This window comes from Lutra lutra, chromosome 15 (genome assembly GCF_902655055.1).
Source record: "Lutra lutra chromosome 15, mLutLut1.2, whole genome shotgun sequence".
In the NCBI taxonomy this organism is placed as follows: Eukaryota; Metazoa; Chordata; class Mammalia; order Carnivora; family Mustelidae; genus Lutra; species Lutra lutra.
The window spans coordinates 23,503,280-23,528,402 of NC_062292.1; the positions used below are offsets into that span (position 1 = coordinate 23,503,280).

At 43.9% G+C, this 25,123-nt stretch overlaps 1 protein-coding gene across 4 annotated transcripts in view; it reads right to left on the bottom strand.

Moving 5' to 3' along the window:
• Positions 1–388: 388 nt before the first annotated feature.
• The window catches only part of FAM20B (FAM20B glycosaminoglycan xylosylkinase), a 43,263-nt gene continuing 18,528 nt past the window's right edge, over positions 389–25,123 (bottom strand). For 3 of the 4 annotated variants that reach the window (XM_047704632.1, XM_047704634.1, XM_047704633.1), the window contains 6 exons: positions 23,904–23,990; positions 20,632–20,741; positions 9,419–9,590; positions 8,876–9,067; positions 7,120–7,179; positions 389–4,163 (listed from right to left, as the gene is read on the bottom strand). In XM_047704632.1, coding sequence (XP_047560588.1) covers positions 3,932–4,163; positions 7,120–7,179; positions 8,876–9,067; positions 9,419–9,590; positions 20,632–20,741; positions 23,904–23,990 — 853 coding nt within the window. In that variant the 3' untranslated portion in view covers positions 389–3,931. The remainder of the gene's footprint in view (positions 4,164–7,119; positions 7,180–8,875; positions 9,068–9,418; positions 9,591–20,631; positions 20,742–23,903; positions 23,991–25,123) is intronic. The other variant, XM_047704635.1, reaches the window with a different exon arrangement.

Sequence of the window (25,123 nt, forward strand, 5' to 3'; positions counted from 1 at the left end):
TCCGAAGAATAATAATCAGGTCCCTGGTCTCCTCCACATCTGTACAGTACTGGGCTGACAGTAAGTTCTTCAAGATTTGTAATGCTTTACTTCTAAAGAAGCTGCAGGAATGGGCTGAACTACTAAGTATTCAAAAGAACCTAAGAATTATCCAATGGAAACTTCTGGTAGAGTCACAATGTGGGATGGGCCTTTTGGAAGCTAGTGAGTAAGTGCAAAGGTCTTACTCATCAGATACCATGAAACAGTCCCTGTGGAGGTTTAAGCGGGCGCAGGAGTCCTCTTTTTCTGTCCCCTAACGAAACAGACAGGAAGCTGGAAAAGAGAACACTGAAAACAGCTTCAAAGAAGGGAAAAAAAGGAATAAGAGGAAAAGATGATACATCGATACTTATTAAAATCTTTATTCACTTTTTTCTTCTTTTTCAGAATTGAAACCCATAGAACACATTAGAAACTTGGGTGCATATCTGTCCTGTTTGGTGTCTTACCAAGCCCAACCTCCTGCTGTGTGACAGCTCTGAGAGGAAATCCTTGGCAGATCAAAATCGAGGGTAGCGGTTCCTACACCTCCCTTTTGAGCAAACTAAATTGGCTTCCCAGTAAGTTACTCCCAGCTCCCCCTCTTACACTTTGTATTTGTAACACCTTAGTTCCTTAAAAACCTGTGGCAGTGGAGTACCCAGCCCCTGCCTTTTCAACCCAGGCTGGATGCATCGAAGGGAGAGAAACTGGCCTTTCCCCGGACGATAGGTTTCACGAAGTCAGGTCTGTCTGGCTCCCGCATGTGCCTGGCCACGGCCGGCTCTCCAGAGGTGCCCAGAAGGTGCCGGCTGAATGGTCTCTATGTGACTTCAGAGCCATTCGCAGAGACTGAGGAGAGACCCATTCACTAGCTTCAAGTTCTTCAGCAACATAAGTCAGTGTTTCCCTGTGTCAAAATAAATACTTTTTTTTCTTGCTACAATACAGATACGACTATATACATACATATGCCTTTACTCATGTTTCCTGAAGCTCAAGCTCACAAGATCACTCCTACAGGACAGCCCACTGACAGGCGTGGTTTTTATCGCCACTGAGGTGTGGTCACTTACCGTCAAGTAAGACAGGGACCATTGCAAATGGACGCTGAAGGAATAAGGGAAAGCCAAAAGTCTTTTGTCTTTTTTTTTTTTTTTTAAAGGATATAAAAAGATGAATTTCCTTGGAAGAACTTATTGTTCAGGAGACACTGAAAAATTGACATGTACAGGATTCATCCTTCCCCAAATAATATGCAATAGATGTACCTGAATTCTTCCATTTCCTCCTTAAATTTCATTTGATATATTAGTCCTGAGTGCAATAGGGAGAAATGCCTTATTAATATATTATCGAACAATACTCTGAGCAAATCACAGATCCTATTAATTTGTTTTGCACAGAAAATTATTTACACCCAAACCCACAATAGAGCCTCATATTAAAGAACAATTTAGAGTAAAACTTCTATACCCATATTTCCCCATTCAAACTTTGCAATAAACGTATTTAAGAAGTGGGAGGAGGTAAGGAAATGGCATTCAGTTCTGATTTTCCTAGTTTGATAGTATTAAAATGTATCCACTTCTACCTTTAGATGTTGGCTAGGCACACCCACCCTAGGACTGACCAAGACCACTTCTAGTGACTTGTCTAACGGTGCTAAAGAAACCACAAGAGGACACAGTGACAAAACTTAAAAAAAAAAAAAAAAAAAAACAGCCTCTGTTTTTCCAACAGAATTTGGTTTTTGTGACTTTTAGGGCTATAAGCTTTTGGTTGTTTTTTTTCTAAGATTAGCTTAATCCAAACCTGATTAGAACATAAATCTATGTTCCAAGAGTCCTGTGACACCACCCTATTAGTGAACGACTTTAAACATGATAGATCTGAACACCTCTTAAGATCATGAATTTTGTAACAGCAGGAAACAGAATGAACTCCTACATTTTCTGCCATGTTTTGAAAAAAGGATGGGATATTCCTTCCTGATTGTTTCCTTAGCAATATCTTCTGCTTTCAACATTATGAAGCAAGCTCCCAGTTGGAGAACAAATCTTACTCATTCCTCTGCGCCACACAACAGGTACCATGTGTCTGCAAGGACACTGGGCCGTCATTTGGTTGAACCAACATAAACCCAGGCGAGCCCGCTGCCTCCCACCGTCTCCCTCCAGCCAGCTCCTTGACACTCTGGGGGAGCACCATCCATGATATTCTCCAGCTTAGCTGTGAATTCTACTCGATGGACACAATAAACGGTCCTACAATTGAAATCTAAGGCCTCCTCCTGTTAACACCGTTTCAGTGTTTTGTGCTAACACCTGGCTCCTTCGACTCTATACCTTCTCTTAGAACTCAACCCATTCTTGTCGATGTCTCCAAACATACTTACAAAGTACAAAAGCATCCTGACCTCACGCTGTTGTTAACAGTTACAGGCTGCCCAGCTGCCTTTCAATGCAAGAAAACGAGGACCTAGATTCTAAGCTGTTTTTGAAAGGCTGGCTGCCCCACACTGGTCTCAGAGGCTGGCACGGCATTTGCTCCCTCACACCGTGGAAACAGCAGCCTCTGCCTGACAGAAGCACAAGGCTGGACTGGCCCCTAGACAGGATGCAACGGCTCACAGGTCTGGGAGGCTCTGAGGAACACAGACCAAGCTGAGCCTGCCCTTCTGTCGCTACCGGGTCAGGGACACTGGCGCTCCACCACCAGTTCCGAACGCCCGGTGAAATTAAATGAAGAAATTAGGGTTGGACATAAACCAAAATCTTAAGGTTCTTCCTGGTAACCTCGTGCACTTTGAGGCTTAGAGAGCTTCAACTCTTTGTTCCCAGTCATCGGCATGGCCCACGTCACAAGACTGGTCCGGCCGCCAGCAGAACGCGCGGTCGGCTGAGCGAGGGAGCTGGCTCTTCCCACGAGAAAGGCACAGACAGGAACTGCCAATCTCTTGGGAACAGCAGCTTCAGTGACCGAATGCCTTAAAGGCTGAGGTGGAAATCATTTCAGATGAGAAACCGGGATGGTGGAGATCGTAAGCAACTTAACTCTCACCAAGGGGTTAGCTCAGTTTGCTTTGTTAATTCAGAAAGGATTTGCCTGCTTTGAGCAAAGGGAAAAAGAAAAGTCTCCATGAGAGCATCCTGCTTGGACAATTTGGGGGCTAACTGGGATACAACTGTGAGCACACAGATCCACTGAGGTTCAAGTCATGTTTGCTTCTCTACACTCGTGGAGCTCAAATACCAGGGGGCCTCCCTGCTTCCGGTGCCGTCTCTTCCTCCCTCCTCTAAGAGCTCACGGAAAGCACTACCAGCCAATCGATTAAAAGCCCAAGCATCCTTCCTGCTGTTGTCGTTCCCGCTAATTCGATCCTAAACACGTATCCCTGCCCACAGAGCATGCTATTGGGCTCAAGAGGCCCGGTTTCCCCGGCTGCCACTCCGCAGGAGGCGGTCAAATTCCCAGCCGGATCGGTCCTGGTGCGAAAAGGACTCCAGAGATGGCCAAGGGTTTTCAGAAACTCCATCGGGGTGGAGAAAGGATTCTAAGGATGAACTCAAACCACACACTCCAGAACCAGGCCCAGCATTCACCTCTCCGCACGTCACCCCTCTATCTGTCCCGTGGCATGCGAGCGAGGACCGACCAACCAGGAGGCCCGCCGCCGGGAAGTCGGGGGGGGGGGGGGGGGTCGGCGGGAGCGCTCCCATGGTCTGAAACCTGTCGTCTTTGCTTTCGTTTCTCCTACAGAAGTCGCCAGAGCCATCCAAGGCCACCCTGCCCCTCCGTCACCAGAGCTTGCTGCCGGCCGTCTCCGATCCCCCTCATCCCGTTCGGAAGTGATTGTGCTGTTTCTCTAGCTTTGTAAAAAGGAGTCTCGCTTATTCTGTGGAGCGGATTACAGGTGGGAGAGAGGCATCCTGTCTTCCACCAGCACGGTGTCCGCCCCGAACTGGTCAGTGCACTGCTTCACCGTGGCCAGCACGCTCAGGAGCCGCTGCTCGGCGGCGTCCAGGTGGGGCTCAGACAGCACGGGGGCGATGGGGTCGTGGGCCATGGCGGACTTTAAGGCAGACTTCAGCACGCCGCTCTTCAGGTAGTTCAGTCTGTTCCAGGTGGACACCCGAATGCTGGAAGAGAGAGTTGTAAGGGAGATGACGTGAAACCTCGTACTGTCAAGAGGAGTTTAAAGCCTGCTCGGTGGGCAAACGTCAAGAAATAATTATGTAAGACGTTTCAACTAAGGGAAAAAAAAATCTGTTTCCAAAGGACCTCTACATTGCCACATTTTGAGATTGTTTTCTAGGTAATTAATTAGAGGTATATGCAAAGATTTCTAAATGTTCGTTCCAGTGTGCAACTAAACTTGTAACGGGAGAAATGTGAAACAATGTTCACCTACTGAGAAACAGTTACAGGCATGGCTTATCCGCCCAAGGGAATACCATGCAGCCATTAAAAACAGTTCTGGGAAATTTAATGGCTTGAAAAATGCCCACGATATAATACCGGGTGGGGGGGAAAAGTTGGTGGGAAAAAAGTTTTACTCCAAATCTGTGGGAAAAGAGAATGTGTGTGTATGTACACACACACACACACACACACACACACACACATCGACAGACACACACGGTTAGAATGAAGTCACTATGATGTTAATAGGAGTTAGCTTTATACCTTAATAGGTAGTTTTAACTCTCTTCTTTCCATGCTTCTGAATGTAAAAAATTCCTACCAGCAATATTATAACTAAACTACAATATCAATATTACAATCCTACCCACTTCCTGTGGGTAATGTGAGGATTACGAGGTAGGCACAGAAGTCCGACTCTGCAAGAGGCAGCCTGGTCTGCATCTACTTACAAAGGAAGAGCGACCTTTGGACAAAGCACGGAAGGGGCAGACAAGCACAGAGGCGGTACGATTTTACTATTCTCAAGTCCACGACAAGTGCCCCCAGCATCAGAGCCTCCCCTGTGTAACTAAGGCATCACTTGTCTGCCTCTCAGCCCCACACCCGTCCTCCAGAGATGTATGCCCTGCTATGACGCGGAGAATTCCTGGAAGCATCTCTCAGGTCCAGCGTTTTCCGAAGCGGTCACTGGAGGGAAGCGCAGACACCTCGGGCTGCTGCACAGGTGGGTCGGTAGTTAGGGAGAGCGGGCCCGCTCTGCCCCGGGCCACACTGCCAGAACGAGCAGGCCCTCTTGACATGGAAACCCAAGCCCCGAAGATAGGCCCTCACACGTGCCCTGCCTGTGACCGAGGCGGTTTCTCCTGAGCTGTCCCTCCGTTGCCCTGACCCCAGTGCAAGTCACTGCCTGAATGTGCATCCCAGAGGGCTGCTTCCTGCTCGGGCAGGGCCTGCAAACTAGCCAACTTCTCTGCTATCCCGTGAACTGAACTATCCTTCTCCATGGAGGTCCACACCCTAGCCTTGGCGACAAGGTTCCCTTCCAAGTTTGTCCTTCCTTGGGTACTCTCCCTCAGCCTTATAAAGCTTCCTTTTATAGTTATGCTTGTATCAGAGCTTCTTTAAATAAACTTTCCCATTTATTTTTTTGAATTTATTTTTTAAAAATTTTTATTAACATATAATGTATTTTTTGTTTCAGGGGTACAGGTCTGTGATTTATCAATGGTCTTTCACAATTCATGTACTCACCATAGCACATACCCTCCCCAAAGTCCATCACCCAGACACCTCATCCATCGCACCCCCTTCACTCCAGCAGCCCTCAGTTTGTTTCCTGAGATTAAGAGTCTCTTATGGTTTGTCTCCCTCTCTGGTTTCATCTTGTTTCATTTTTGCCTCTCTTCCCCTATGATCCTCTGCCTTGTTTCTCAAATTCCACATATCAGTGAGATCATATAATTGTCTTTGATTGACTTATTTAGCTCAGCATAATACACTCTAGTTCCATCCATGTCACTGCAAATTGCAAAATTTCATTTTTTGATGGCTGCATAGTATCCCACTGTATATATACACCACATCTTTTTTATCCATTCATCTGCTGATGGACATCTGGGCTCTCATAGTTTGGCTATGGTGGACACTGATGCTATAAACATTGGGGTACAGGTGCCCCTTCGGGTCACTACATTTGTATCTTTGGGGTAGATACCCAGTAGTGCAATTGCTAGGCACAGGGTAGCTCTATTTTCAACTTTTTGAGGAATCTCTATACTGTTTTCCAGAGTGGCTGTACCAGCTTAAACTTTCCCATTTAACCTACTGTGTCTTTTCTAGCTTCTGACTGGATCAGACAGATAATACTATTATTACAAAAACATCTTCCTTCATAGATGTATGTGGTTTTTGACTGGCCATACTACTGCCTCCTATTGATGAAAACAATTAAGGGCTCTTGGGGCAACACTTCCTGCAGAATATTGTACGGCTGCTGCTAAAAACAGAGGCCAGAGAAACAGCCCAGCTGCGATGAGGGGCAGCTGGATGGGATCTGAGGGTCTCGGGCGGTGAGCCGGTAGGACACGGTGCTCCCACATTCCTTTTTCTGTGTGGCTCAGCAACGTGCAACCCAGCAGATTCTTAAGGCTCCCCTTCAAACTGATACCAGCCATAATGCTTCGAAAAGGAGCTCCTTAGAGCCCGCTCTTTTATCTCATTTTGATTTACCTTCTAATTTCTTTGTTCTCGAACACAGACTTTAAAAAAAATACAAGGCTAAATGCCTCTGAAAAAGTTACCTTTGGCTTATACACTTTCAGACTGAGATCTGCAAACCACAGGTGGTCTGTGGTGGGGAGTGAGAGGACTTCAAACCCCAGGGTGAACATGGTACGGGGGCTAGGGATGCAGACTGTCCTAGAGTCCTGGTGGGGAGAGGACCATATCCTGATATTAAAACAAACACGAATATGTATTGAATAGACTGAAAATTTCTATTCATACAAAATTTGAAATGACTTTTGAGCTCCAGGGGTTCTGGCCTGGAAAAGCATGAGAAGCATTTGCTCAGGTCTTAGGAAGTTTTAAGGCCTGGAAAACGGATGTACTGTTACGTGAGCCTGGAAAGGAAGATGACACAGGCCAATGTATTTGCTGTGAGGAACTTACATGCAACACTGATAGAGGGGGGCAAGAATACTTCTCTCATCCAGCGATGGGTTCCCAAAGCTGAAAATTAAGATTAAAAAACTTAGTGAATTACTTAGTGGCACCAGTTGCCTTCTTAGCATCAAAGTGCAAGCAAATTCTCTAAGACGACCCAAATGTGATCCTAGATAATTTCATACTCCCACGGCTCAGATCACTTAAATTAAAAATAAACAGGGCATGACCAATCAGACACAGGATTCCTAACAGTCTGCACTGCGGCATCAAACAACAAATGTCCTCACGTACAAGCCTCCTGCGTCCCACTGGCTATGGCACGGCGCTGAAACAGAACCACGGCACACGGCGTGGAGCCCACGAGCCACAGGGAGGACCCGAACCCCTGGAGGTTTTACGGGTGCGGGGGGAAAAGGCCATCCCCACAGTTCCCACTAACACACAGATGGTCGTCACTTGTAACAAGTTGTTCTACCTCAAAATCACCAATCAAAAAAGAGCAGGATTATCCTTTCCCTATAAGTAAGTATATGGCCAGATTCAAATGGGACAAGCAGCTCACAGAGGCTGAGAAAACAGTGATTCAAAGCATCTGTAAAAATGACTTCGGCAGTAATTCAGAGGTACATGAGAAGTGGTTCTGGAAAAACTCAATCTTCTACTCCTCTCCTGGAAGCTCAGCCTTAGCTGGAAGGTCTGGGAGCTCTGAGCACAGTGCAGCCCTCAAATAATCAACGTCTAAGGCAACTATTTCCACAGCACACAGAATCATTAAACAAACACACAAAGATCATTTGTATAAACCAGATAAATTTTCAGGAACGCATGTAGCACTGGCCTCCACCCGCTCTGCTGTGCGTGCCGGCCCCCGCACTCTGCAGGTGGCAGCCCCCTTCATGGAGCACGAGGCCCCGGGGCTTGGGGTAACACAGGGTGCCACCAGCAAGCGCCGCTTCGGTGTTCTTCGCTGAGGACCCCTGGGTCTCAGGTGAGTCTCAGCACCAATGTGGGATTAACTCACATTGACCAACGACCTAGAGCCTGGACAATTCTGGGCTCCAAGGAAGTGTTCCATTTAGCACTTATTAAATGTAACTAGAGTACAATACTGAATCGGGCACCATGGAGAATGCAGGGTGCACAATAAAAATATAAAATGCTCTTCAAAGAGCCCACGCCAAAAAAATTAAGGACCATCCATTTATTCAAAATAAATAAGACTGTCTTATTTATAAGATAAAAGTAACTTGTTTTTATGTATCAAAAGGAACTGCTCTTCTTACGATCCCAAAAAGTCTGGGCCTAGACTGCCATAAATGTAGCAAAACATCCTATTAAACTGATATTTAAACTACATGAACCTTTGGACAGAATCAATTTAATAGGAATTAAATTTCATGTTCTATTAAATATGTATTTCTCAAGATTCTAGACACCATAGTCAAGGAAGAATGACAGAGGTAGTGACACATTGAAGACCTTGGCGTCCAGCTGTCTGGGTTGAGAGTCAGTTTTAGACTCCTGGGGGAAAAAAAACCCCACTTTTCCATTTTTTAAAGTCCTCAGAACCCTGAGGGCAGAGGAATTACGAACCCTGAGCAGGATGGAAGGACGGGTGCCAAAAGCAAAGACCCTGACCAGAAATGGGAAGGACATCTTCCATCCACTGTGTCCTAGACATTTCCCGGGATGTCCTAGAAAATGTCCTTCTTGTATACATATAAAGCCCTAACTAACGAGGATGGTCCTATGGTCCTACCTTTTGGCATTATCGAGAAGGATGAGCATACTGGCGCCTTCGTCATCTTGAAAACTCTCATAGTGATGGCGGTCTGCGTTGCCGATCAGGTAATCAAAGACAGCGGTGTCAATGATGTCCAAGAGGCGGGGGCCCGAGTCATAGGGGGATGTTTTCTTTACAGCATCACAGTAGCTCTCGTCGTACTCCCACCTAGAGGCAAGGAGCACCACCAGCATTACAGAGTGCCAGCAGCACTGTACCTGGCTCTGTTTTGTTTTGAGAGAGAGAGAACGCAAGCACGGGGCAGGGGCAGAGGGAGAGAGTGAATCTCCAGCGGACTCTGTGCCCAGCACGGAGCCCCATGTGGGACTCAATCTCACGACGCTGAGATTACAACCTGAGCCGAAATCAAGAGTCAGACGCATAACCATGGGAGCCACCCTGGTGCCCCTGTAGCTGGCCCTGTTTATAACACAGAGAAGAGACGTCCTTGCCTGGCAGGTTTGCTCCCAGACCCGCCTCCTTGGACGGAACAAACTGGGGGTTCGTGGGAGCACTCACCTAGCCAGTTTGCCCTCGCGGTATGTCCTGCCCCACGGGTGTCGGTGTTTCTGCAGAGGCCACACATCTGGAAGCCAAAGCGTGACAGATCCCTCCATCGTGTCTCCATCAGCACAAGCTGGCTCTGTTTCTCGGCAGTAATAACACTTCCCATAGAAACAAGTGTTATTTCCTACATGAGAGAAAGGAGCCAAATACACTTAAGGGAAAAAGGAAAACTCCAAATTCTCCCCAATGATGTAGAAGGGAGCAGCTAAGTGAACAGATCCTGCAAAAACAATGATCCTGAATGATATTTAAACATTTATTTATTTTCTATACATGTCATAAAAAAGCACACAGTGAAAAAAAAAGTCAAAGGGCAGGAAAGGATATATATAAAAGTCTCCTTGCCCTTGGGGCCCCACTACCCAGTCCCTCTCCCAGGAGTCAAGCGGCATCACCATTATTTTTCTGAACTCACTCTAAGGAAAGTCATGCCCCTCCTCTTCTGTCAGGGCCGACACTTTGGCCAGAGCACCCAGGGGAGGGAAGAGTGGGCCCATCCAGGGACAGGCTCTGGGCTGGGAGTGTGGGTACTGGGGGGGTGGTGCCAAGCAAATAAATAAATACACTGAGGATAATGGAAACCAGGTTTCTCACAGAGGGAGAAAGGAGATTAACACACAGAAAGGCAGAAAGCCAGAATAAATCTTGTGGTGTTGAATTAGAACTGGACTGCAGCTATTGGTTGGAACAGAGATACAGAAAAAGACAGATGTGTGTGTGTGTGTCTGTGTGTATACAGCTTTCCTCCCTCTGTCCCTCAGGAGAGCCTGGAAGCAATGACAACCAGGTAATAAAGGCAGTAAACACCCAGCACTCACATATTAATTTCTAAATATCATTTCACTACTGTATTAAAGGGACCCAGGGCTCCTTGGAGAAACTGGTGACTCTAGGGCTGGGGCAGAGAAAGGGTCTTACTGCTATGCCAGGGTAAGGAAGCACTCAGAGAATGACGGGAACATTCCAAAGGATCTACAAGACAGTGTGTAGGAGTTCCCACTCATCAAACCTGGGACAGCATGAACATCAAAATAAATAAGAGCAAATCATAACTCTGAGTCAATTAGGAGTCTAAGAGTTCACAGTGATATAAACAAACAAATAACTACGTAAATGTGGGTCACATGGGGAGAGTTCTACCCTTTAGTAGACTGGTGACTATGAAGTCTAGAAGGAATGAAAAACTAGCAAGTAACTATTTGACAACTATCACAGTAGTAATTGATCCAGGCAAGAATCATCAATGAATGCTAAAACTGGTGGGTAAAGGCTTGATGCAGACGGAATATTTACATAGTTCTAGACTATATCATTCCAAAGTACCCCGTTAATAAAATACTAACTGGACACTGGAGAAACCTTACAGAGACCTACCATCCTAATCAAGGGATCCAAGTTAACATCACCAGTAACGGGCCACAGCAGCTAACCCCCACCACATACCTCCTGACAGGACGTGCCAAGAAGGGTACAAGAGCACTTCTCTGGTATTCCTGCCAGCACATGTAAATCACGAGCAAACATCAGACACACTCAAATAAAGGCATACTCTATAAAATAACCAACTTGTGCTCTTACGAATGTCAAGGTCATGAAAAAATAAGGAGAGTGAGGAATTGTTCCCGATAGACAGAGACTAAGACGACATGACTACGAACACAACATGTGATCCTAGACCGAGTTCTGGACTTCTACAGGGCATTACAGGGACAAGTGGCAAAATCTGCACTCCAGGGCCCATGGGTTCGATGCGGGGCTGCATCAGTGCGCGGTCAGTCTCTCGCTGCTGATGACTGGATGTGGGTGTGGAGGTGTGGGCCCTGGTGGCTGGGGGTACTGACGTCTTCACACACCTGTGTGAGGAGCATTCATGTTGCACACTGTTCTCAAATGGTCCGAAAGTGTTAACAATTAAGGAATCTGGGGGACTCTGAACCATCTCTGCAACTTTTATAGAAATCCAAAATTATCTCAAAATAAAAAGATTAAAAAACAAAAACAATTGAAAAAGCTTAAGTAATGCTTTTTTTGGCACTCCATCCCTGTTTAATACAGCCATCAAAAGAGCGGATTTCCTAACTGTAAACCCCTCACATACTCCTTAATGACTGTTCTGTTCTCACACACGTGTCCCTGGAGAGACAAGCAGCCCTCAAGCCTCTGAGTATTTTTAACCCCAGCAAAGCACACACTCCACACCCAACCACAAAGCTGATTCTGTCACTCTTCCATCTTAAAAATGTTTCTAGGTAAAGAAAATTTGAACTAATGGAACAATATACCACATATACAATGTTCATAATTATAAAAATATAAACTTATAAATTTAACTTGATCCCAGCAAAAACAGCAATAGATCTTTTAAAGAGTAGGGACCCTGACGTGGGGCTCGATCCCAGGACCCTGAGATCAGAACCTGAGCTGAAGGAAGACACATAACCGACTGAGCCACCCAGATGCCCCTGGATAAGATTTTGTTTTTTTTTCAGTTAATTTATTTTTATTTTTTTTCTCCCTGTCATTTTTTTTAAAGATGATTTTTTTATTTATTTTATTATAAATTATAAATTTATTTTATTTATTTAATTATAAATTATAAATTATATTATTTATTATTATTAAGATTTTATTTATTATTTATTTTGACAGAGAGAGATCACAAGTAGACAGAGAGGCAGGCAGAGAGAGAGAGAGAGGGAAGCAGGCTCCCTGTCGAGCAGAGAGCCCGATGCGGGACTCGATCCCAGGACCCTGAGATCATGACCTGAGCCGAAGGCAGCGGCTTAACCCACTGAGCCACCCAGGCGCCCCTAAAGATGATTTTTAAGGTTACAAGGAACAAGAAAGAACTGCTAGCAAACTCTTAAATAGCAGAGAGAGGGGACTTATCTTACCAGGTATCAAAACAAGATCAACTCAGTAACAGATAAGAGAACAGAAAACCCAAAAACTAAAACACATAGAAACAAAAATTTATTTCAGTGGGAAAAAATCCCCAACCAGTTAGAGCCATACTTCATCCCACACACTAGGATAAATTCTAAAACTATGTCAAAGACTTAAATGTGAAAAATAAAACTATAAAAGTAGTCAAAATAAAAAAGGTGGAATTCTTCCATAATCTTTGAGTGAGCAAAGCTATGATTCACAATCAGGAAGTCTCTTAAGAAAAGATGGATTACATTAAAAACAAAAATGTCTATAAGGCAAAAAAAAAAAAGAAAAAATTCCATTAGCAAAGTCAAAAGAAATTAAAGACCTGGGGAAAAATATTTATATCACAAAGGACTATTCTCCCTGTGGATGAGCTCCTATACTTTGAGAAGACCAGAGGCAGAGCTGAAAATGAACAAAGGATACACAAAGACAGGTAAAAGAAAAATACTAAGGGCTCTTAAATAAAAAGCTGCTACATGTGAAACAGACAAAAGCCAAAGTTTGGAAACACACCGTTGGTGCCGCTGGCGGAACAGAGGCGTTCTCCCACGTCACCACTGGCAACGTGAACTGGTTGAACATTCATGGAAAAACACATATGCCCTCTGACCCAGCGCTTTCACTTCTGGATATATTTGATCATGTCTGAAGTAACGTATGTTCACATTAATTCTGGACAACACTGGTTGTAAAAAAAAAAAATAGATTGGCACTTGTATGTGTAATAAAAGTCTAGTTAAATGAACTATGGTAGAGCCATACGACGCAGCATTTTGAAGCTGGTGACACAACAGAAGAATGAAGACTCTCTTTATGTGATAATGGATTTCCAAGATCTGTTAGGTAAAAGATTAGGTGAAAGAACAAGATGCAGAAGTATGCAAATTGTGACATACGTTTCACAGAACGGCAGTTAAATAAAAATATATATTCCTATTTCGTACCAGAAGGACAAAGAAATTACCATTAAAGATGAGCACCGGGAGGAAGGAGGGAACGGAGGGAGAAAGGAAAACTTTACACTGCAATCTTTCTAATATTTTTTAAAAATTTTGAGTTAGGTCAATGTATTACTGATTCAAAAAACAGTTAGAAAACAAAGCAAAACCCTGCTTGGTGTAGGAAACCTGCTGCCCACATGACAAAATCCGAACTCCTGAGTCCGGTAAGACCCTTCAATAAGTGAACAGAGTGTATGTGTGATGGTTGAGTGGGAAGCAGGATCAGGTTTCTGGGGTTAACATATGGACCTTCAACAGTCATTAGACTTAAGAGTTTGGGCACGTGATCCTAACTCTCTAAGCTTTCTCTGTAAAATAGGTATCAGTCCCCCACCACTGCGTTGCGAGGGGTGAGATAATCCGCAGTAATGCTCAGCACAAAGCCCGACCCAGTGTCAGAGACCAATCAATGCCGGCTACTTATTATTAATAATCTCACTCCAATCTCTTTCCAGACTTCAATATCTAATTTGCCTAGGCTCTGAATCTTTTATCACTTCCTGGATTTTTTAGCTTTTATAACTGGCTTTCTGATCACCCTGGTCTCCGTGCTCTTCTTGGATGAACTACCACCTCTAATAACCAAATCTAACCCTCCAGCCCAGACTTCTCTCCTAAGCTGTAGACTGTCTAAAGCCCCTAAAAGACTCGTCACCATTCACTTCTGGACACTCCTGTCACGGTAAGACTCTGTACCCAATTTCACTGTGGAGAACTGCATTCTGTGACTCCAGCTGGGAACCCTACGATTCTACTCAATGCTGACACTGTCTTCCCAGAGTCAGGAACCAGTCCCACGGGTTGAAGGCTCAGTCCCACGAGACTGTGCCCCACTTCAGAGGCCAGCTCTAAGCCTGGGTTGTCACCTGCGCGTCTGACTGGCTTATAAATCAGGGGTTTCCATGAGCCCCATCTTGGGGTTTGATTTACTAGGGCAGAAGAATATACAATGGGGAAAGGACAGTCTCTTCAGTAAATGCTGTTGGGAACATTGGACGGTCATATGCAGAAGAACGAAAACTATCTTACACCACAGACAGACATTAATTCAAAATGGACTGAAGGCCTGAACATCAGACCTGAAACCATAAAACTCCTAGGACACACAGGCAGTCAACTCCCCGACGTCAATCTGGGTGATGGGGTGATGATTTTTTGGATATGATACCAAGAACAAAAGCAACAAAAGCGAAAATGAACAAGTATGACTTCATCAAACTAAAAAGCTTCTGCACAGCCAAAGAGACAATTGACAAAATGATAAGGGGCTAATACCCAAAATTTAAAAAAAAAAAAAAAAACCAAAAACTCCCACAACTCAAAGGCAAAAAAAAATCTGATTAAAAAATGAGCAGAAGATCTGAATACACATCTTTCCAAACATATACAAGTGCCAAAAGGTGCATGAAAGATGTTCCACATTACTGGTCATCAGAGAAATCCAAATCAAAACCACAACAAGATACCATCAAACATACAGACAAAAAGTGCTGGAGAGGATATGGAGAAAAGGGAAGTCTTGGGTACCACTGGTGGGAATGTGAATTGGCATAGTAAGGTATGTACCATAGTATGGTAAACGCTATGGCGGTTCCTCAAAAAACTAAAAAAATGGAACTCCCATACGATCCAGCAGCTCTACTTCTAAGTATCCAAAAGAAAAAAGAGAAAGAAAGAAAAAGAAAAGAAAACACTTTAACTTGAAAACCTATCTGCACCTCCATATTCACCGCAGCATTATTTACGACAGCCCAGCTGTGGAAACAACCTAAGTGTCCACTGATGAGTGAATGAGGATGTGCCATATATGCACAATGGAATATGACTCAGCCACAAAAAGAATGAAATCTTGCCATTTGCAACAACATGGATGGAGTTTGAGGGCATTACGCTAAATGAAACAGGTCAGAAAAAGACAAATACCATATAGTCTTATTATACGCAGAATCTAAAAACAAAACCAAAACCAATGCAAAACCAAGCTCTTAGATACAGAGAGCAGACTGGTGGCTGCCAGAGGTGGGTGAAATGGGCGAAGGGGTCAAAAGGCACAAACTTCCAGTTAGAAGATAAATCAGTCCGGAGATGTGAAGTTCAGAAATGCACCTATTAAGTTAGTAGTACCATAACGAAAGTTGCTACGTGAATAGATCATAAGAGTTCTAATCACAAGGAAAAAAATCCCATAACTATGTATAATGATGGATGTTAACCAGATGTTGTGGTGATCGTTTCACCATAAATAAAATTTCAAGTCATTACGATGCACACCTGAGACTAATATAAGTGGTCAATGTCAATCACACTTCAAATAAAAAAAGAAATGGCCAAGGAGGCTCACAGGACTCAGGAAACCAGTTTACTCACTGGTTACTGGTGTATTACAGAGGACACGTATCAAAAGCCCCAGTGAAGACATACACAGGGCAAGGTCTCAGACCAATGAGCTTCTGTCCTCATTGAGTTTGGGGCCTGGCTGGTGGCACATGGAAGCATCCTGCTTCACCAACCTGGAAACTCCCAAACCCCATACTATTGGGATTTTTATGGAGGCTTTCTCCAGTAGGCACGATTTATTATTAACTCTATTCTCAATCCCTCTCCCCTCCCTGGAAAATGGGGGGCAGGGAGCTGAGAATTCCAGGCTTCCAGCTATGGCTTGTCGTTCTGGTGACCAGCCCACACAGAGCCTCCTCATTAGAATAAGAGATCCTCCCCGTGCTCTTATGGCTTAGGAATTTACCAGGGTTTTCTGAGCTCTCCATCAGGCACCGGGGGCAGAGACCGGTATATATCTTTCTTGTTATTTCACACAAGAAAACAAAATGTCTAAAATTTGATTCATGATCTTCCTCCTCTTCATACATTCCTAAGACAGTTGACGGCTTTGTAATACACTGAGTCATCCAATTCAGGAACTGGGAGTCATTCTTAATTTTTTCCTTCTCTCTCAGTTGTCCCACTCAGCCCAAATGTTCACCAAATTCATTCCATTCTAATTGCTGAGTGTCCCTTAACGCTTCCTACCCGCTGTCTGTGCTCGAGCTATGACTCGCCCTGTACATGCGCGGAGTACGGCAGCCACCACGCGCTCCCAGCTCTCCCCCCACCCCCGTCCCAGTGCAGCCTCCACTACACTGCCGTGGCTGGTTTTCCAAAATTCCAATCTGGTTTTCCCATGCTCCAGCTCTTTTAATGGCCTCCCAGTGTCTAAGGAAAAGGTCTCCACTTCTAAGCCTGGTGCACGAGGCCCGGTGGACACCGTCCTGACCACCTGCCTTTCTCTTTCATCAGCCCCGAGCCTCCCTTCACTGGGGCTCAACTCCCCTGCGCTTGCCACAGGCTTCTCTTGCTTCTCGTCACCCCTGTCTACGCGCTGTCCTCCACCTGAAGCAGACTTGACTCAGGAGCCTGGGCACTGGCTGGGAACAAAGTCACATTATTTTCATTAACAACTGTTTTATTTTAAAGATTTATTTAGTTGAGAAAGAGAGAGCACACGCAGGCGCATGCAGGAGCCGGGGGAGGGGCAGAGCAAGAAGAAGAGAGAGAGTCTTAAGCTGATTCTGCACTGAATGTGGGACCTGACATGGGACTCAATCCTACAACCCTGAGATCATGACCTGAGCTGAAACCAAGAGTCAGATGCTTACCTGACTGAGCCACCCAGGCGCCCCTTTATTTTCATTAACTTTTATGTGAAACTTAGTGTTCCTTCAGTTATGACATTAGGAAGCAAACCATGGCGGTATTAGTATTACCTGTGACTCTTTCACCAGAAGAAACCACAGACTTTTCATATCATATCAACCATTGTTGCAAAGTATCATTTATACTGTCTGAAATTATGACAGTTACTGGATCACTGCTAGATCTGTTATTTAATGTGTTAAATAATAATGAAGCACAAGCTTATAGACTGCAAACTTCGAATTTTTGATAACGAAACTAGATTTCAATATTATTGATTTCATTTGTAAGTCTATGTATTCGAATGTGTGCCTTTAAAAAACACTAATCTTTTTTTTTTTTTTTAAGATTTTATTTATTTATTTGACAGACAGAGATCACAAGTAGGAAGAGAGGCAGGCAGAGAGAGAGGCGGAAGCAGGCGCCCTGCTGAGCAGAAAGCCTGATGTGGGGCTCGATCTCAGGACACTGAGATCAGGACCTGAACTGAAGGCAAAGGCTTAACCCACTGAGCCACCCAGGTGCCCCTAAAAAACATTATTCTTTTTTTTTTTTAATTTTATTTATTTATTTATTTGAGAGAGAGAGTGAGTGAGAGTGGAGAGGTCAGAGGAAGAGCAGACTCCCCACCGAGCAGGGAGCCCAATGCGGGACTCGATCCCAGGACTCCAGGTTCATGATCTGAGCCGAAGGCAGTTGTTCAACCAACTGAGCCACCCAGGCGCCCCTAAAAAACACTATTCTAAGGAAAGATCCCCAAGCTTCTCCAGTATGCCAAGAGTCTATAGTACAAAAAAGGTTGAAAGTCTCAACATCTAGGACGTTCTTTCCCACTGTACCTCCCTGAGGGAGAGCTACTCTCCCTTTAAGACCTGGATGAAACGCCACCTTCACCAAGGAACCATCAATCACCCTGACCTGCACATCACCCCTTTCCGTCCATGCTGCCACAGGCCCTCTGTACATGTCTGGCTTCCCCATCAAATGAAGCTCCTTGAGGGCAGGTAGGTGTCATTCATTTCTAGATAGTTCAGAGCCCACCACAGAAGGGAAATAAAATTGTGTTGAAAGAATATTAGCAGATGAAATATAGATAGTCTGAAAATCCAGGTCTGAATCCTGGCTAAGAGTAGCTACATGACTCAGGAAAGTCCTCCAACTCTTCTGAGCTGATTTACGTGGGTAAATCTCCCTTACTCACTGCAGTCTTTTGCACAAGAGGATCAACATAAGGTAATTGTATGAAAGTGCTTTGTCAAGTTGCAAGGGTTACACAGAATTTGGTTGTTATATCAAGTTATCTAATATTTTTAAAAACTGATGGGGCACCTGGATGGCTCAGTGGGTTAAGCCTCTGCCTTCAGCTCAGGTCATGATCTCAGGGTCCTAGGATTGAGCCCTGCATCGGGCTCTCTGCTTGGGGGGGAGCCGAGTCCCCCTCTCTCTCTCTGCCTGTCTCTCTGCCTACTTGTGATTTCTGTCTGTCAAATAAATAAATAAAATCTTAAAAAAAAAAAACCCAAAACTGTGCTAAGGTCAGCTCATTATTTAAAACCTATCTCCAGTTCAATCCCTCTATCTGCCTGAATTTTTATATATCCCCAAATTCAGATGTTGAGCCCTTAATCCCAGTGTGGTGGTATCTAGAGGTGGGACTTTTGAGGGGAGCACTCATGTTGGGATTAGTGTCCTTCTAAGAAGGACTCTCTGCAAGACATAGCAAGACAGTGGCTGACTACAAACCAGGAAGAGGGTCCTCACCAGAACCCAAGCATGCTGGCACCCTGACCCCATACCCCACCTCCACAACTGTGAGGAATAAGTCTCTACTGTTTAAGCCACACCGTCTATGATGTCTTGTGACGGCAGCCCACACTCAAACACTGCCCTGTGCTGCAGGCTGTATCCAGAAGCTCATTCCCCAAAGGCACCAGTCCTGTGTACTTTCAGGTCTTTAGGCCCTCGTTCCCATGATGACTTCCTATTATTTTGCCTCATGCCCTTTCCTTTTGCTGCCGGGGTAGCTCTTACTGATTCTTCAATAGTCAGTCTAGTTGCTAATAGCCTCCTCTACAAACTTTACCCTGGCCTCTCCGTCCCCCACACTTGGCACCATGTAGGAGAGTTAACCTGTGAGTCTCCAGAGAGCAGGGGCTCTGGTCTACTCTTCTTGACCTCCTCTCATCCATCAGGAATTCATGTCTGCCAGAGCACAGAACTGGACCAGGAAAAGTGATTAGAAAACACATGAAACAAATTACTGATACTGTCCACTTTGGGTAATTTTAAGAACAGCTTAAGCCTTAGCCCTGTAGGTTTAAATTCTGAAAGATGACTCCGTCACAAGTCCTTTAAATATCCAATTTCAGGGGCACCTGGGTGGTTCAATGGGTTAAAGCCTCTGCCTTCGGCTCAGGTCATGATCCCAGGGTCCTAGGATCGAGCCCCGCATCGAGCTCTCTGCTCAGCAGGGAGCCTGCTTCCTCCTCTCTGCCTGCCTCTCTGTCTACTTGTGATCTCTGTCTGCCAAATAAATAAATAAAATCTTAAAAAAATATTCAATTTCACCTCATTTCAAATATAAACCCATTCATTCTAGCAAAGCAAGGTGAAATTCATCTGGCAATGTCTGTTTCAACGGTCATATCGTAACGTGGAGCACTGTGTCATTGAGAATGTCACCACGATGAGACTGAGACAAGAGACCATGGCACCTCTGACTTCTTCCCATTCTCACCGTGTCCACGAGCAGAACAGGATTGAGAATGTTAGCTCAGATGCCTGACCTCAGAGTGAGAGAACAGAGCACAGAGGCCAGGGACCAGAGTCAAGTCCATGCACAGTGGGTTACAGGCTGACCCTTGCGGGTTAGAAGGCAGTGGTCATCTTCCAGGCCCAAAGCCAACCTTCCAAGGGCATTTCTGACCCTCTTTCAGAGCTGCCTTATAGTTCCCTCAATTCTAAGGAGACAGTTCCCAAGAAAGTACATGTATATGAAAGAGCCACCAAGTCAAAGATACACACACAGTAACGGCTTTAGGCCAAAATCTGAGTCTGAGATTTACTTTAGGATCAGGCAGAAGAGGAGGCACCTGGGGGGCTCAGTTGGTTAAGCAGCTCCCTTTGGCTCAGGTCATGATCCCAAGGTCCTGGGATCGAGCCCTGCATCGGGTTCCCTGCTCATCGGGCAGTCCCCCCATTCAAGCTTGTGCTCTCTCTTAAATTAATAAAACATTAAAAAAAAAAAAAAAAGATCAGGCAGAAGGAAACAAAGTTATTACCTACTTACACGATCAGTAAATGACCTCACTTCCTACCTTCACACAGCCAAGTACATGTCAGAGAAAACTCTCACTTTCTGGCCACCTACCTACCGTTAGGATCCATATTCCCCAGTAGCCTAAAAACAAGTGGCCCAATATGTTTTTGTATTCCCTTGAGTTCTTCAATTCTTAAAAGTCACAAACCAGCTTACTCAATGATGTCCCACTTAACTTATTAACTACTCCCCTATTTAAATGTCCTCTATAATCTTACCTACGGTTAGGAAGGTGCTCAAGAGCTGCTCCGTGGCAACGGGCTTGATCTCTGTCCGTAGATTAACAAATCTGCCAACCACCAAGGGGGCGCGACGGAAACCCAGAATCCTGGTTTGGGAGGTTGAAGAACAGAAGAGAAAAATCTTTGGGGGCTGTATTTTATAAAGAAAATATATTGCTGATTGGTAGGTATATATATGTATATTTCTATTTATACGTGTTTAAAATTTTTTTTTTTTTTAAGTAATCTCTACCCCAGTGTGGGGCTTGAACTCACAACCCCGAGATCACAAGTCCCATGTTCTACTGACTAAGCCATCAAGATGTATGTAATATATTTTAATATGCACTTCAGCAAAAAGGATGAGGCAAATCTAGCAAAATGAGAGCAACTGCTAAACTTGGGGAATGGGTATATGGATTCATTAAACTATTCTAATTCGTTAGAAATTTTTCATAGTAAAACTTTTAAACAAATTTCAACAAAGCATTAAAAAAACGGGCTTAAACCCATGCACGTGTTCAAAGCTTTGGATAAAACAGCACATTGGCAGAAAACTATACAGATTAATCTAAAAAGATAAACCCAGGGAACAACTAAATACAGATATATTTGAAGATGCTTCTCTCTAATGGTCTAAAAGATCAACCTAATGGTCGAGCAAAATCATTTTTTAAAAAATAAAATTTCCTGGCTAAAAAATACACTCACTGAAGAAACGTTGGAGGGGGCAGGATTTGGACCACACAGAAAAGTTACGATGAAGAAAATAAAGATCATCCATAACTGCACAGCCCAGAAATAACTACTGACATTTTGGTATACGAGCATTTTTTTCCTTTACACATGTATGTGAACACACACACACTCTTGTGTATAGATACACAGTTGAGATTATACAAACACAGCTGGGTATCCTGCTTTTCACTCATTATGAGCCCTTCCTCATGTCGTGATAAAACCTTTCCAAACAGCTACATAAAGGAGTAATGCATTGTTCAGGGCTGCTGACGGTCTTAAACTCAATCTTTGAAAAGCCACAAAAGTAGATCAACAGATGGGTCAAAATAACATAAAGACTGAGAAAGCCTCCTGTGGTCAGACAAGGTGGTTAAATCCCCATGTAATGGCGAAACAGCAACCCAGAGCAGAAAAGGAGCAGGAGCCGTGGCTGGTAAAGAGAGCAGGGAGGTCCTTTTTCTCCACTGACTACCACCAGGCCAACCACTAGCAGCCAGTCGAGTGCCAAGGGGCCATGTCGAGGGGGGCATGTGAGTCCGGCTGGGGTGGTAGTTAACAAAAGGGGTAGGGGGCCTGGCTAGAGAAGAACTTTCAGACTCTGAGGTACGCTTCCCTTTGAAACGCAAGACCTCCCAGTGCACAGATCATGAACTGAAACATTAGTAGATTTAATTAACATCAAAGGGAGTGATTTCTCTACAAAGACTACTTCACTCTAAGTTAACGAATAGGTGTTGTGGTGTGAAAAGATACGGACATGTTAAATTTTGCTAATAATGACTGCGGAAAACCAAAAATCACTAACAATGAGGTACCCCTTTACATATCTTAGATGAACACAAATCCGTGTGTTGGATGAAATACTGGTATATGAAATATTGGTATTGGTAGGGGAAAACGATCTTCACATGCTGCTGGTGTCTGTCAACTGGGACATCAGGTTGGGAATGAAGAAAACGAGGAAACAAATGAGCTCTTGGAAAGACTGATGCTAGCAGGCCTTTAAGTGAGGAACAAGATTTACCCAATTCTCTACCGCTAGGTCTTAAAAAGAGGCAGTGAAAAACTCATGGTATTGTGAACATTTTTTTAACCTTTTCCACTATCACTGAATATTTAGACTGCCACTAGTTTTTCACTACTGAAAATTTCACGCTACGGCTAAGATCCTGGATATATGTTAACTCTGAATTCCATTATTTCTCCAGGTACTTCCTAGAAATACATTCTTAAAAATATCTTAGATAAATTGGCGTAAAAAGGTAGTTACTCATCCAAAGGCCAGGAGCATTCAGTTTTCCGATATATAATGCCAGAGTTCTTAAAAAGAAAGATGGAACTGATTAATAATGCCACAAGCTGCATCCAAATCTCACTGCATTCCTTCCAATATAGTACTACCTTTTTTTTTTTTTTTTAATCTGGCCATTCTCAGCAGAAGAAAATAGTATCCGTTGTTTCAAATGGATTTGTTGTTGTTGTTATTCCTGGTGAGGATGAACCCCACCCCCCCATATTTATTGGCAATTGATGATTTCTATTTAGTCAACTGTGCCCTTAGATCATTTTCTATTAAAGTTTTAGCATATATACAGATTTGTATAAACATTTATATATTAAGGTTGTTAATGCTTGGATTACATTAGATTCAAGTATTTTCTCCTACTTTGCTTTCAAATTTCATTTGATGTTCCCTGACATTGGAGTTAATTGTATTTAGCTCTGTCTCCTGGAATAGCTTTTTCTTTGCAATTTTTCAATTATTGCTTTTATGCCTAGAAAATCCTTCCTAATCCAGAAAAAGAAAAAAAAAAATCACCTTTATTTTCTTCTGGTTTCCTTTATGTATTCATTTAACAACTATTGTGAATAATTCTTTTGAAGTCTGTCAGTATGCCTGGACAAAGGAGCTGCTCAGAAGGGCAAGCGAGCTACCAGACACTCCAGTTACCAGGCTCTTGGCGAGCCCTGTGCTGAAAAAATACTAATTTTCCTAGTTAGCTTACATATTTTGAATTTATATTCATTTTGCTTTTGGAATTATTCTGGTTACTAAAGCCAAGCATCTCCTGTGTGAAGGATAATAAAATTCATTATATATGTCATGCTGTATGCTTCTAGGATAAGTGAGTATTACTTACTTAAAACAAAAATAAAGCAAAACAAAAAAAACCAGTACTGTCAGGCCCAATTAACGATCATTTCAGTTTAGGGACTTGAATTCCAGCTCTGGTTTTCATCCTGCCATTTTCTTTACCAAGAATATCTTCACTCATGGTGCCAGAGGGCATGCCAGAAGGAAATGACCTTGAAAAGTGTAGAGTGAAGATATTTACTCAGGTTTTCCAAGAATCACCCAGATTACAAAGGACTCGTGCGACTTTAATGGAATCCCGTCAATCAGCTACCTCGAGTAGGTACCAAGTGAAAGTTATTAGAGTTGCTCCCTTTGGAAGGAGTCCACAAGTCCTCTCCAAGATGTTTTTAAATGGAAACAAAGCAAAGTAACCCTCCGGGATGACACATACCTGTCCAAATGAAAGGCTGCTACCTCTGCATTGTGTCTATCATAACCAGCATATGGCTCCCCTTCTACCACATAGTCTCGGTTATACCTGCAGAGTGAACGGGAAGCACAGATGGAGACGTGAATTACATCAGCACCGCACGGGACAGCACAGCAGAACGTAAGCACGCCTGACTCCGCCCTATGGACGCCTTCCCTGCCAAAGCCGAGTGCGGCTGTGGATTCGGACGAATCTGGAAGAGGGGGTAAAGATGAAGTGGAGAAGGAACCTAGATTTCTCTATCTGCTTCACAATCACTCTATGAATAGAACACACAAGATGTTATTTCTACCCCTCTAAAAGACTTTCCATGTAGTCTAAGTAAAACTCAAAGGTCATTTTCTGGAAGGCAAGGACTATCTCTGAATCTCTACCATGATGTTAAGCCTACAGTTGGTGCTTAATGAATGTTTGCTACCATTTTTATTAGACTGAAGAAATGAAGGGAACCCTATGATCAAAATGTCTGTGTTACCAGAATGGCTATGGCAAGGCTTCTGAGAAGTTTAAATTTCTTGGAAATAAATGGTCTTGATATGCCTCAGTGTTTGTTTAACGAGTAGGCAAAGGTGCATTTGAAAAAAGCTGTTTGACAAACCATCCTCTTTTTCTCTGTTTACATTTACGATGCTATAGTGGCAGGGATCCCGGACTGGCACGGGACCTAGGCATATAGTTCTGTCATCACCTGTCTGGGTAACCTTGAGCAAAACCGTTCTCTTCTCTGGGTCTTAAGATTCTTCTTCTATAACATACTAGGGGCTGGACTAGGGGGCAATTTCCAAGATCTCTTTCATCTTAAACTCCACTCTAATGATTTTTCCATCACATGCATGACATCAACAAAAGATAATCAAAACTGGCATATTTCTTTCTACCAATCATAAAGAAAGATACCATTTAATGGTTAATTGGGAAAAAAGAAGATACTAAAGCTGCCTATGACCGCTACTGTTTGCCTGCATTTCCCTGAATCAAAAGACCTATTACGCTTTCCAGGCAAGTGTAAAATAGAAATGAACGGAGGCTGGAGGAAGAGGAGCTGCTCCACTGGGGACATGTGGACCGGGGAAGTGGGCGACGGTGCTGTCAAAGGCTGTGAGCTTCCCTGTAAATGACCTTGGAGTCAAAAGTGAAACAAACCATGCCCACAAAACACATTATCAAGGCAAAGTGACAGA